The sequence below is a fragment of the Sinocyclocheilus rhinocerous genome, unplaced genomic scaffold (genome assembly GCF_001515625.1).
Source record: "Sinocyclocheilus rhinocerous isolate Xijiao unplaced genomic scaffold, SAMN03320098_v1.1 scaffold113, whole genome shotgun sequence".
In the NCBI taxonomy this organism is placed as follows: domain Eukaryota; kingdom Metazoa; phylum Chordata; class Actinopteri; order Cypriniformes; family Cyprinidae; genus Sinocyclocheilus; species Sinocyclocheilus rhinocerous.
Genome location: NW_015646846.1, coordinates 2597912 through 2611095, shown reverse-complemented (window position 1 = coordinate 2611095; position 13184 = coordinate 2597912). Strand labels below are relative to the sequence as shown.

At 35.3% G+C, this 13184-nt stretch overlaps 1 protein-coding gene across 1 annotated transcript in view; it reads right to left on the bottom strand.

Annotated features, from left to right (window-relative positions):
* lrig2 (leucine-rich repeats and immunoglobulin-like domains 2) overlaps nt 1-12087 on the bottom strand; it is an 18903-nt gene extending 6816 nt beyond the window's left edge. Inside the window, exons 1-14 of the mRNA XM_016512333.1 lie at nt 11507-12087; nt 10576-10650; nt 10239-10373; nt 9872-10012; nt 9523-9666; nt 8657-8800; nt 8341-8484; nt 7306-7386; nt 7145-7216; nt 6454-6522; nt 6117-6280; nt 5667-5978; nt 1302-1583; nt 759-1202 (exon numbers count right to left, since the gene is read on the bottom strand). Of these exons, the coding sequence (XP_016367819.1) occupies nt 759-1202; nt 1302-1583; nt 5667-5978; nt 6117-6280; nt 6454-6522; nt 7145-7216; nt 7306-7386; nt 8341-8484; nt 8657-8800; nt 9523-9666; nt 9872-10012; nt 10239-10373; nt 10576-10650; nt 11507-11688 (2389 nt within the window). The 5' untranslated portion in view covers nt 11689-12087. The remainder of the gene's footprint in view (nt 1-758; nt 1203-1301; nt 1584-5666; nt 5979-6116; nt 6281-6453; nt 6523-7144; nt 7217-7305; nt 7387-8340; nt 8485-8656; nt 8801-9522; nt 9667-9871; nt 10013-10238; nt 10374-10575; nt 10651-11506) is intronic.
* Between the last annotated feature and the right edge of the window lie 1097 nt (nt 12088-13184).

Genomic DNA, 13184 nt, shown 5'->3' with positions numbered 1-13184 from the left:
AAGCTTTATTTGAACATTTACATGAGATATTTGAACATGCTATTAGATAAACTGTTGTCAGTCATGTTGTCATTTAAAATCCGGACATCATTGGCAATGTTATTGTTTTAGTTATGCAAACAAAAACTCCTTTTATTTGTTGTTTGTTGATTTTAAATGTAAAATTTGGTGAAATGATTTGTGTGTAAGTACTTTTTGAACATTTCCAGCACATTTTAACAATACTGTGATAATACTGATAACCTTGATCATTTTGGTCACTATAATCGTGATAAGAAATGTTCATACCGTTACATCCCTATGTTAATCTACTCTGCAATTTTTGTTAAACACCAAATTATATTATAGGTTTATAAAAAATTATAAAAAGGTAGTAAAAACAAACACAATTTCTTATATAATACTTTAAAATGTAACTAATTGCACTACATCGTTACCGTTTATGAAAAGTTATATGTTAAATAGTGTTGCATTACTTTAAAAGCATAATTTCCTAATTGTGATTATTTGAGAAAACTGCAACTATGGTGTACTTTAAAATCCAATCATATATTGCCATTCTAAAAAAGGGAATTTTAAGGGGGAAAGAAAATTACCAAAATTTCACAAAAGCCCTACTACTAAACATTATTTTCTATTGATATTGTCTATTAACTAGACATTATATAACAATCAAAAACAAATGTATTATTTGATGTAGTTTATACTATTTTTCATTTTAATTAATTAAACTAATACAAGCAAAATTGTGCACTGACCTGTGTTTGTTATGCTGTAGTCTTCACTCTTTCTCCTCATGTGATAAATGACCATGACCCACACAAGCGAGGTGCCGACAACGCAGCAGACGACCACCATCACTACAATGCCAACTGTTGTCCATCCGTCCTGACTGTATATGCTGGTCACCGGGTCACAGTTGGCCGAGGGTGAGACGCTGAGGTAGATATGACCGCGCTCTGTGCCGAGCGTGTTGGACATGATACACATGTATTTCCCTGCATCAGCAGGGCTGGCATCTACGATTATGAGGAGCTGATTGGCTGCGGCGAAGAAGTGGCGTTCCGTCAGCACCAACGGAGCGTCGTCTTTGGTCCAATTGAGACGGGGGGCAGGACTACCACGTGCTATGCACTGGAGGACAGCAGTCTCACCTCTGGCAACGTTACGGTCCTCTAGAGGGCGCTGGAAGGATGGGGTTTCTGTCAAACAGACCAGAGGCAATTAATTTTTAAACTACTATCAAATGTAAATAATGCAAAAGAAAATTTTGGCCATTAGACCATAGTAAAAAACTATACCTAGCACAGTAAGAGTGGCATTGGCTGACAGGCTGCCCGCCTCGTTTTTGGCCGTACAGCTATAGACGCCCATATCATGTGTCTTCACATTAGCAATGAAAAAAGTGTCATCGTCTGGCATGACATGCATCCTTCTTTCACGGGCGGCAGGGAAATTGATACCGCCGTCTTTCTGCCAGGCAATCTGCGGTGTCGGGTGTCCCTCTGCAGCACACTCCAACCTCGCGACCGTACCGGTGCGGATGGTCAGGTCCATGGGTGTCTTCAGGAAGGTGGGGAGCTCTGGAAAAAGCCATTAGAGAGTTATTTTCACTGCTTTACACAGGTAATTCCAGAAAGGCCTGAAAAATCCACTTTCTTTCATGTACAATAGTAATTCCATTATTATAGTAATTATTCTAAAAGTACAATGGAGTACAACATACATACCATGGTATATGAATATGGTACCATAAATGTAATAAATATAATACAATACACATAACATTTATTATTTAAAATTTTCTACTTGTAATGCTACAACAGAATTGACATTTTGGCATTTAAATATGCCAAAAGAAGATATAAAAGAAGATAATTTGAAGAATGTAGGTAACCAAACAGTTGCTGGTCCCCACTGACTTTGATAGAAAAAAAATAAATACTATGCAAGTCACTGGGGACCAGCAACTGTTTGGTTACCCACATTCTTCAACATATCTTCTTTTGTGTTCAGCACAATAAATAAATTAATACAGGTTTGGGACAACATGAGTGAGTAAATACTAAATAATGACAGAATTTAAATTTTTGGGTGAACTATCCCTTTAATGTTAATAAAACAAAACACAAAGAGAAAAATCACTCAATGCTCTTGACTGAAGAACTTTAATGCAGTTCCTTTAATAAGAATAAATGTATAATTTATACAGTGAAGTGTATATAGGGTTTTATTTTTGTATTTGTTCATTCAATTTTTTGAATGCTGCTGCTAAATACACCTACTGTACCTGAAAAATAAAGCACTGTTTGTTTTATTTGTATATTATGTGTGTTTGTAATGGTATCTTTGTTCTTATTTTTTTAATAACAAAGATAAAATAATGACAAAGATTTTATCTTCGCCCACTTAGGCCTAAATATTTGCTATTCTTTTTTATTTTATTACCTTGTAAGGATTTGTTTTCAAAATAGGGAAATTAGTTTGCCTAACATTACTTCTATTAATATTAGTATTTATTATCCATTCATCAAGTGGTCTGGATTTTAAAAAAATGTAAAACTGTAAATAGAAATGTGACCTAAACCTTATCACAATTAAAGTGATTTAAAAAAAATTGTTTATTTTAATAACTAAAATAAACTGTTATTAAAACTAATATTTACATTTTAATAACATTTAAATAATATAATATTAAATAATAAAATAAGTATTTTTTTATGGTACCATTCATCTTATTCTACCTTGTACAATAGTTATTAAACTCTTTAATTTATGTAAGAAAACTGCCTAAACAAAAGCATAAAATGCTAATGTTATATAACACTAACATTAACATCATTTTCTACTTATGAAATGTGACAACAGAAATCATTCTCTGATTAAATGGCTAGTACAAAAACAAACAACCCATTGGCCAATCAAACCCTAAATAGCAACATGTGCACTTACAGTGTTTGCTTTGTGAATCTTCTTGTGAAGTTTCTGTTATTGTTATATTCTATTATTAGGTTACAAATCCGCTCCTCCATCAGTATCATGAACTGATATAAACAGAATAATTAAATTGCTGAGGTCGGCATCCCAGAGGGCTGCTATGTTTGTTCAACAGACAAGGAAAATTAAACTGACAGAGCTCTGAAAACAACCATGGAGAAATGAGGGTAAATAAGGGGAGGGAAAAAACAAATGGCAAACTGCTTATCAAAGCATTGGAGAGATCATAGCGCTTTAGCAATACGCCAATCCAAAATTCTTGCAGATGATCGCATAATCGACACTTCAAATGAACAATCTGACACCAGCAAACACGGTGTGAAATACAGCTGTACGCAGAGGTCAGCGAAAGATCACTTCTGGGTATGAAGACTTGCACAACTAAAACATGCTAAAATATTATGAACTATTAATAATGTGCTTCCATAGACATTAGAGAGTGCTCATTAAATTGTATTTCCAATTCACACACAAAGGATGAATCAACTATAACTGCGTTGTTTTTTTCTGTCAACAGATCATCCATCTAATTGCACTAATCTCCAAAAAATACGCTTTTGCCTTATAGAAAGAATTTTTTGAATAAGATCTATGACAGAAGAAAAAGCAGGACGAAATCTGTTTATGTAACATAATGTAACAATCAATTTGGATGAAGCACTAACCATTAACAGTGAGCTTGGCCAGAGTGGAGTAGTTGGACCCAAAATGGTTGGAGACCACACACTGGTACTGGCCCTCATCTGTGAAATTGACATTGAGCAGGTGGAGTACGGTGGTGTAGAGGAGGCGGTGATCCTGGTACCGAGCATAGTTCTGCACCTGAGCTTCATACAGCACCTCTCCGTCTTTGCGCCAGACGGTGCTCATAGGAGAATCGCTGAATTTGAAGAATGTAGGTAACCAAACAGTTGCTGGTCCCCACTGACTTTGATAGAAAAAAAATAAATACTATGCAAGTCACTGGGGACCAGCAACTGTTTGGTTACCCACATTCTTCAACATATCTTCTTTTGTGTTCAGCACAATAAATAAATTAATACAGGTTTGGGACAACATGAGTGAGTAAATACTAAATAATGACAGAATTTAAATTTTTGGGTGAACTATCCCTTTAATGTTAATAAAACAAAACACAAAGAGAAAAATCACTCAATGCTCTTGACTGAAGAACTTTAATGCAGTTCCTTTAATAAGAATAAATGTATAATTTATACAGTGAAGTGTATATAGGGTTTTATTTTTGTATTTGTTCATTCAATTTTTTGAATGCTGCTGCTAAATACACCTACTGTACCTGAAAAATAAAGCACTGTTTGTTTTATTTGTATATTATGTGTGTTTGTAATGGTATCTTTGTTCTTATTTTTTTAATAACAAAGATAAAATAATGACAAAGATTTTATCTTCGCCCACTTAGGCCTAAATATTTGCTATTCTTTTTTATTTTATTACCTTGTAAGGATTTGTTTTCAAAATAGGGAAATTAGTTTGCCTAACATTACTTCTATTAATATTAGTATTTATTATCCATTCATCAAGTGGTCTGGATTTTAAAAAAATGTAAAACTGTAAATAGAAATGTGACCTAAACCTTATCACAATTAAAGTGATTTAAAAAAAATTGTTTATTTTAATAACTAAAATAAACTGTTATTAAAACTAATATTTACATTTTAATAACATTTAAATAATATAATATTAAATAATAAAATAAGTATTTTTTTATGGTACCATTCATCTTATTCTACCTTGTACAATAGTTATTAAACTCTTTAATTTATGTAAGAAAACTGCCTAAACAAAAGCATAAAATGCTAATGTTATATAACACTAACATTAACATCATTTTCTACTTATGAAATGTGACAACAGAAATCATTCTCTGATTAAATGGCTAGTACAAAAACAAACAACCCATTGGCCAATCAAACCCTAAATAGCAACATGTGCACTTACAGTGTTTGCTTTGTGAATCTTCTTGTGAAGTTTCTGTTATTGTTATATTCTATTATTAGGTTACAAATCCGCTCCTCCATCAGTATCATGAACTGATATAAACAGAATAATTAAATTGCTGAGGTCGGCATCCCAGAGGGCTGCTATGTTTGTTCAACAGACAAGGAAAATTAAACTGACAGAGCTCTGAAAACAACCATGGAGAAATGAGGGTAAATAAGGGGAGGGAAAAAACAAATGGCAAACTGCTTATCAAAGCATTGGAGAGATCATAGCGCTTTAGCAATACGCCAATCCAAAATTCTTGCAGATGATCGCATAATCGACACTTCAAATGAACAATCTGACACCAGCAAACACGGTGTGAAATACAGCTGTACGCAGAGGTCAGCGAAAGATCACTTCTGGGTATGAAGACTTGCACAACTAAAACATGCTAAAATATTATGAACTATTAATAATGTGCTTCCATAGACATTAGAGAGTGCTCATTAAATTGTATTTCCAATTCACACACAAAGGATGAATCAACTATAACTGCGTTGTTTTTTTCTGTCAACAGATCATCCATCTAATTGCACTAATCTCCAAAAAATACGCTTTTGCCTTATAGAAAGAATTTTTTGAATAAGATCTATGACAGAAGAAAAAGCAGGACGAAATCTGTTTATGTAACATAATGTAACAATCAATTTGGATGAAGCACTAACCATTAACAGTGAGCTTGGCCAGAGTGGAGTAGTTGGACCCAAAATGGTTGGAGACCACACACTGGTACTGGCCCTCATCTGTGAAATTGACATTGAGCAGGTGGAGTACGGTGGTGTAGAGGAGGCGGTGATCCTGGTACCGAGCATAGTTCTGCACCTGAGCTTCATACAGCACCTCTCCGTCTTTGCGCCAGACGGTGCTCATAGGAGAATCGCTGCTACTGAACGCAGAACAGTTCAGAGTGACGTTGGTCCCGCGCAAGGCCACGGCGGTCTTGGGATGAGCGCTGATCTGGGATTTAGGGAAGTCATCTGTGAGTGAGACAATAAAGAGATCTCATTGCAAGAAAGAGCTTAGATTTAAAGTTTCATAAAATTGCTTTTTTATTGGCACAAGACACAAAACAGAGAAGGTCGCCTTGGACATTTTGTTATTGTAAGGTCACTCACTACAGACAAAATCCTCTGGTTTAATAGCAAGCACACTAGATCCTGCCAGGAAGGCAGGATAAGCACAGACGGCAGTGCAGGATTGCTGGAACTGACTGTCAATCAACCACTGGCCCAACCACTGCAGCTGACAGTCACACAGGAGACTGCTGGTGTTCAAATCACTGAGGAAGACAACAATACAAGCATTATTGAGAATACACCTGAACTACACTATTCTAATATACAAACACTGTCTGTACAGACAAAGATGCAACAAACATATATTATGTAAAATGCAAAGATACAGAAAATACATGAAATACATACAGTCTGTAGAAAGTAAAGAATGACTTACAGTGTTTTAGGTTTTAAATGAGTGAAAGCATCAGGATGAATAGACATGATGCCATTCTTACTCAGGTCCCTGCAGAACAAATTCAAAAAGATTACTTACAACAGAAAAACAAAACAAAAACTCTTTGTGTGCTGAATAATGGAATGGACTGGATTTTATTGTAGTCATATTGTCTTTACACAAATACAAATAAGAACAATATAACAGCATAACCTTATAAATCTATGAATCTATAACCTAGAGTATTTCATAGAGTCAGAGTTAAAAAGGAGTCTTTTCTGTTGTATTTTATAGTTTTGATGCTCAATTTCACTTGAATCAAGTAAACATTTAGCTCTTAGATGGAACTATGGAAGCCTATTTCTGCCTAAGAGTTAAACAAAAGGCTTTATCTCGCAATTGTGAATTTATTTCTTACAGAAGAATACGGAACAAAAGATCTGTTGCTTTGAATGTTGTGATATGACTTCATATCTCATAAACCCTTAGTATTTTGAAAACTTCATGTCTCATTTTTACTGGATGGAGTAATATAAAAACTCTTCCAGACATTATTATTTTATTTCTATATTTTTATGGAAGTCTGTTCCTGTCCTTGACTACAAAACAAACAGGTTGTGAAAGTTTATAATGTGGAATAAAGTCATTTTCTGAGTTATAATAGAGACATAAGGCTAAAAGAGAGACTCACAAATGCTCCAGCTCCATCAGACCCTCGAACGCTCTCTTAGTGATGGTCCTGATTTTATTATTCTGTAAAACTCTGGAAAACACACACATATGCGCATGTCAAGCCACACTTTACATCTCTGAGTCAGATCAAACAGCTCGTATCCATCAACAAAAACTTACAGCGAGTTCAGCCTCTTCAAACCCACAAACATGCCAACGAAGTCCTCGATGGCAAGAGATATTTCATTATTACGGATGTCCCTGGAACGAACAAACATCAAAAGAGACCCATCAGAATATTTTCAAGCTGCCGCTGTGTAGAACATGCTTTCGGTTATTAATCTAAAATGTCAAGAGCTTGTTTATTTGGGTGATTGTACATCTACAGAGACTTGAGTTTTAGGGCTCTAGGCAGCTCAGCGCCATTGTATGCTTTTCATGTATAATAGAAGGTACTGTATGGACAGGCTGGTATGTGGGAGTATTTTGAGCTTGTTTTCACGCACTGCTGACTGTAAAAGGCTGAAATCCCTTTTACAACTGTGCCAAAGGGACGTGGCGGAGGTTATGAGAAGTGGGCATGTTTGAATGTGCTCTTTTTCTGTAAGCTGAAATGAAACTAAACTAGAAGGATTCATATAGGGCTTAAACTACAGGGATAGACTATATCTGTTTGCAATTAGGGGCTCTTTTTATCTTACAGAGATAGAGCTCAGTGCTACTTCTATTTTTATCAAGATCATTTGGTAACACAAACACACCTGTTCTTTAACTGAGTGCAAATACAGGCATGTTTGAATATAAGAAAAAAAAATACAGAAAAATCAGTACCGTATGCCATCATTTACCAGCAAAACTGTTATAACTATTACTTGCTATAACTCTAATACTTCCACCTATTACTGCAACTTAAGAAACATGTAATATTTATAATTTTATTGTGAAATAAAAAATATATTATATAAATAAATATAATTAAAATATTTTTTGACAACACTTATATGTTGCTTATATATATATATATATACTTTTTTTTTTTTTGTAGTGGGATGAGTGAAAATATTGGCAGGGCAAGTTAAATTCTGAATTACTGTCCTGACTGGCACAGCAGAAAAAAATGCATTTTATACATAAACTTAAGGCTTTTTATATAGTGCTACCAAAAAAATTATCTGCATAAAATGAGAGACAGAAGGGAAATGTTGATTATCTTACAATGTGCGGACGTTAGCCAGGCTGCTGAACACTCCTTCTCCCAGGTGTGAGACTTGATTGTCACCCAAGTTGAGACTCTGCAGGAGACTGAGACCAGAAAACACCCAATCCTCCAGACGACTCAAGTGATTGAAGGACAAATCCCTGGAATCAAAACACACACATACGCATTACCTGAGAGCTAACAATCAAATACACCTCATCAAACACCTCAAGAAAAAAACAAAGACAGATCATCCATTTCTAGAAAAAAACGAAAAATTTCACAGTATTGTATATAGGATTAAACGTTAAGGTCAGGGCCAAAGTCACTCACAGCTCCTCCAGGCGATGGCAAAACTCCCAGGCATCGGCTCGGATGAGTCCAATATTGTTCTGATTTACCTGCAGAATCCTGAGCATGTGCAGGCCATACAACCAGCCCTTATTCAGCTCTGTCAGATTATTATACTCCAACTCTCTGGCAGAGAACAGAGCACACGTCACCCATAAATCGCTACTTTGATTCATGTGAAATAGAAACTTAAATTATACATTTAAAAAGGGGGAGGGGGGGGGTGTATTATAATAATCTCCAGGTTCAGATATATGGTTTTAAATAGAAAAATCATTAAAAAAATACTACTAAAGCCAAGTCTTATTTAAAGGTAGATATGTGGGGGCGTGTTAGAACGAGCCGTTTTAGGGGGGTGTGGCAGAGTCTTAACTTTTATAAAGAATATCTCTTTGGTTTTGAGACTTTAGTCTTGGCAACTTCAGGGATCTTATCTATGCACAATCAGCTTGTAACACTCCAAAGAGAAAGGAAAACTTGAAATCGCATCATATGACCCCTTTAAAGTCGAGTGATATAGCCCAAAAAATTTAACAAAATAAAAATAATAACAATAATACTAATAAAATGAATAAATGATTGTCCAGCCTTTTTGGCAAAATTACAATCTTAGATATATATATATATATATATAAATTGCTCTAAGATGATGATTTTCTCCCCCAGAGGAACCACCACTTTACACATTTTTGCCACATTGCTTAATGCAAGCAGTAAATTATTGTAAAAATGTCTTTAAAATAATTAAAATGTTTTTTTGTTTTTGGAAAACAGCAATTTTTAGCTACATATATTTCCTATTTAAACATTTTAAATGATCTACTGAAACCCTGGAAGCAATGACTCACAGTTCCTCCATGTTTTCCAAACCAAAGAGAGCTCCATCCATCAGCTTTGTGATGCCGTTGCGCTGCATCTTTAATGATTTAAGAGCCTTCAGTTCTTTGAAAATGAGACTTTCCACGACACGAATCCTGTTGCGCCTCAACTCTCTGAAAAGTGACAAAACATGAAGAGGGGCACATTACAATGAGAAAATCCAAACTACTGTCCTAACCACCGGAGAGAGACAAGACAACAAGGGAAATGAACTCCACACTTGATAATATCAGGTGTATTTAGCACGCAGTAATCCTGTCAGACACAATCTAATTGAGCACTGCAATAACATCCTATTCATTAGCCATAAATACGCACAAGACTTGGAGCTGAGAGAGGGTGAAGACTTTATCAGGCAGCACAGAGAGTCTGTTCTGGTTTATCTTCAACACCAGAAGGGAGCTGATGTTTCCGAAACAACCGGGCTCCAAGGAACTTATCTTGTTTTTGCTCAGGTTGCTGTCGTGATGGAGAGAGGAAACAGACAAATATCCGTGAGCCCCAAAAGTAATCAGAAACACCAAGAAAAACATCCATTATTCAATGACAAAAAGAGCAAAGCAACAATTAATATTTAACTCAAGGGAAAAGTATAACTTCTTCAGAAATCTCTCTTAATCTACCTAGAATTTGAACAGTCTTATGAAAGTGCACAATTCAGACAAGCCCGAGTACAAAAACTCACAGATATTTCAGCTGCATGGGAGGGAATGATCCGGCCTTAAGCTCAGATATAGAATTAGAGCTCAAATCTAGACTTTCCAGAGATGAATATGGCAACAGCTGCTCCGCCACGACTTCTGAGATTCGGTTATGAACACTGAAAATTAACAGCAGATCGTTATAGTACCATATCAACATACATGATTTACTCTTAATGAGAAGTAAAATAGTAAACAATCATGTAATCCACATGAACACTTCAGTCAACTACGTAACACTACATAAGCAACTGGAGCAATTTCAGCAGCTATAAGCAGCAGTGAAGCCTGAAAAAGAATGAAACGCAGAGGGAAACTTACAGTGACAGCACTGTGATGTTGGATGAGACATCTCCAAGAAAAGGCACCGCTGTAAGTTCATTCTGATTCATAGACCTAAATTCACAGAGAAAATATATTAAAACCTGAAAAAGAAGTCTGAAAAAAGAAACAACTTTACAGACCAATACAGTTTATTATAAACCCAAAAACTGAGGAAAATGACTAAAGGAATAGCAAAAGGCTTATCTAGTTGCACTCACTTACAAAAAAAAAAAAATGGTAGCAAGTGCATAACCCAATTTTTAAGACTGGAGGAGCAAGTGTCAAGTCTATCATTTGTACCGTTAGATCTGGTAAAAAGACTCACACTACTGTATATTTAAAAACAGATTTTAAAACAAAGCAAAGAAACTAAACTAGAAATAGTATATAATTTAAAGTTGTTCATACGTTTACTTTAAAAGATTTCACAGGGAAAAAAACACCGCTGCACAACAACATTGGTGTACATTTTAGAAATATACTAAAAGGTCTCTGACTTGCTAAAAAATGTATGTTCATCAATGAGAGGACAGAAGGCAAGTGGAAGAGTTTTTTCAGCAAAGTTTTGATCATGTTGGTAATTTAGAGACCTTAGAAATTCATGTATCAAACAGTAGGCTGTAGAGGGTCTGCTCCAATCAGTGCAAGATACTTTCTAGTTACTAAAAAACGATTTATTTACAGTATAAATAAATAAATATTACGCTATTTTAGAGGGAATTTTTTTTTATTTCTACAAGGAATCATTTGACATTTCAAGGTAATGCCAAAACAAAACATTTCATAAATAGTAACTAGAATTGCACCAAACTAACAAATGTGAACTAATCAGCTGGCAGTTGTGCGTCAGTATTGTGCACATGTGCAGACCCTGCAAAGTGCTGGAGGCTGATCACCAGAGCATGTAAACATCTTCTCTATTACTTACGCATGGGTGATCCAGGCTGGAGCTTCCAGAGCTGCAGCAGTCAGTCTCTTCCTATTGCAATCTAGCAATTGTGCTGCACCTGGACCACCAGAACACGTACAGGGAGAAGGGCAAGTGTCCAGGCCCGCGACACTCACTATGAACAGGAACAGGGCCTGGGGGATGGGCCAGCCCTCCGCCATTTTGAGCTTCTTGAGCGCAAATGATCAGTCCAAATTATGACATTAATGAGACACAGAGACTAATCTGTGTTTTAAAATATAAACATGATTTCATATGCATCCGAATAAAGTTTAAAAACATTGCAAAGCTCTGGTGAAATCAATCCGGAGCCATCACTTGGCTCTCTCAGTTCGTCCCTTCGAAATTCCCTTCTTCTTCCGCCTTGCAATCTCTGCAGCTTCAAGAATTCCCAAACGGAGCGTCAAACAAGCTTCAAGACGCGGAAATATAGTTTAGGTATTCCGAAAGATTTCATGTCCTATATAAAATTGTTTGTTTACACTTGAGAGAAAAATAGAATATAACTCAAATCGCCTTTCCAAACATTGTTCCTCGACTTTTTTCCCAAGGAAAAACAAAAGCGCCTTCTTCCGTTGACACGTGATCCACCCCTCTGTCACGTGCTGATAGAGGCCTCGTATCATTGGCCAGTCGACTAATCCGTCAAACTTGACTTTTTTCACTGTTTGTTATAAATGTTTTATGAAAGTTATATTTTAAAGTGTATATTATGACAGCTTTTCAATTTTATCAAGTAGCTAGATTTTTTTTTATTTTGAGCTTGTTCCCTACCCAAAACATTAACCCCTGTAATACATTTATTTAAAGGGATCAAACTCTGCTTTGCATTCTATAAAAATGTAAATAAATCATATTTTGAGTTCGTTAAATATATCTGTTTGAACAGGAATTTTGCTTTGCACAGAACTGTCATCATTATCTTTCAGCCTGACACAATGGTCATCTTCATGATCTGATTAAAAAATAAATACAAATCTGAAGATGTAATGTTATATTTCTCAAACTAAATAATTTTAAACAACAGTGCATGTGACTGTTTGCTTTCCAAGAGTGGTTCCCACAGCAACATAGTTTCAAATGTGAAGTTATGCAAAAGACTTATTGATGTGTAAGACTGAAATGATCTAACTCGTATGTGCTAAGGGCCAGTTCTCTCACTACACTCTCAAAGTAACTCAAAGTATAAATTAGACACTATAGTGAGATGAGACATTTTAAACTAGGCCAGCATGTTGACATCAGTAATATATTGTTGTGCCCAATGATATAACAACAAAATTATCTAAGATCCATTTAGCATATACATTTACTATGATCGTTGTATTGTATTTAGAATATTACAGCTGTTGCATTATATTGTGTAACACGCTATATTACATTTACTGGTCAATATGAAAGCAGCTGCATTAAAAAATAATCAAATAAGCATGAAATAAAAATGATAAAAGACATTTTTAGCTGAAGCATGTTTTAAATTAGCTTCCATAGTGTAAAAAACAGACTCATTTACACATTTTCATACAATATGCTTGCAGAAATGAAGCCTGCATGGTAAACTTGTCATACCAGATTTGCCCAGGCAGGTTAATGTTGTATGGTTATTGATGCAGATAATAAAAGAGTTTGTTTGTAAGAGAGAGAGAGAGAGAGAGGG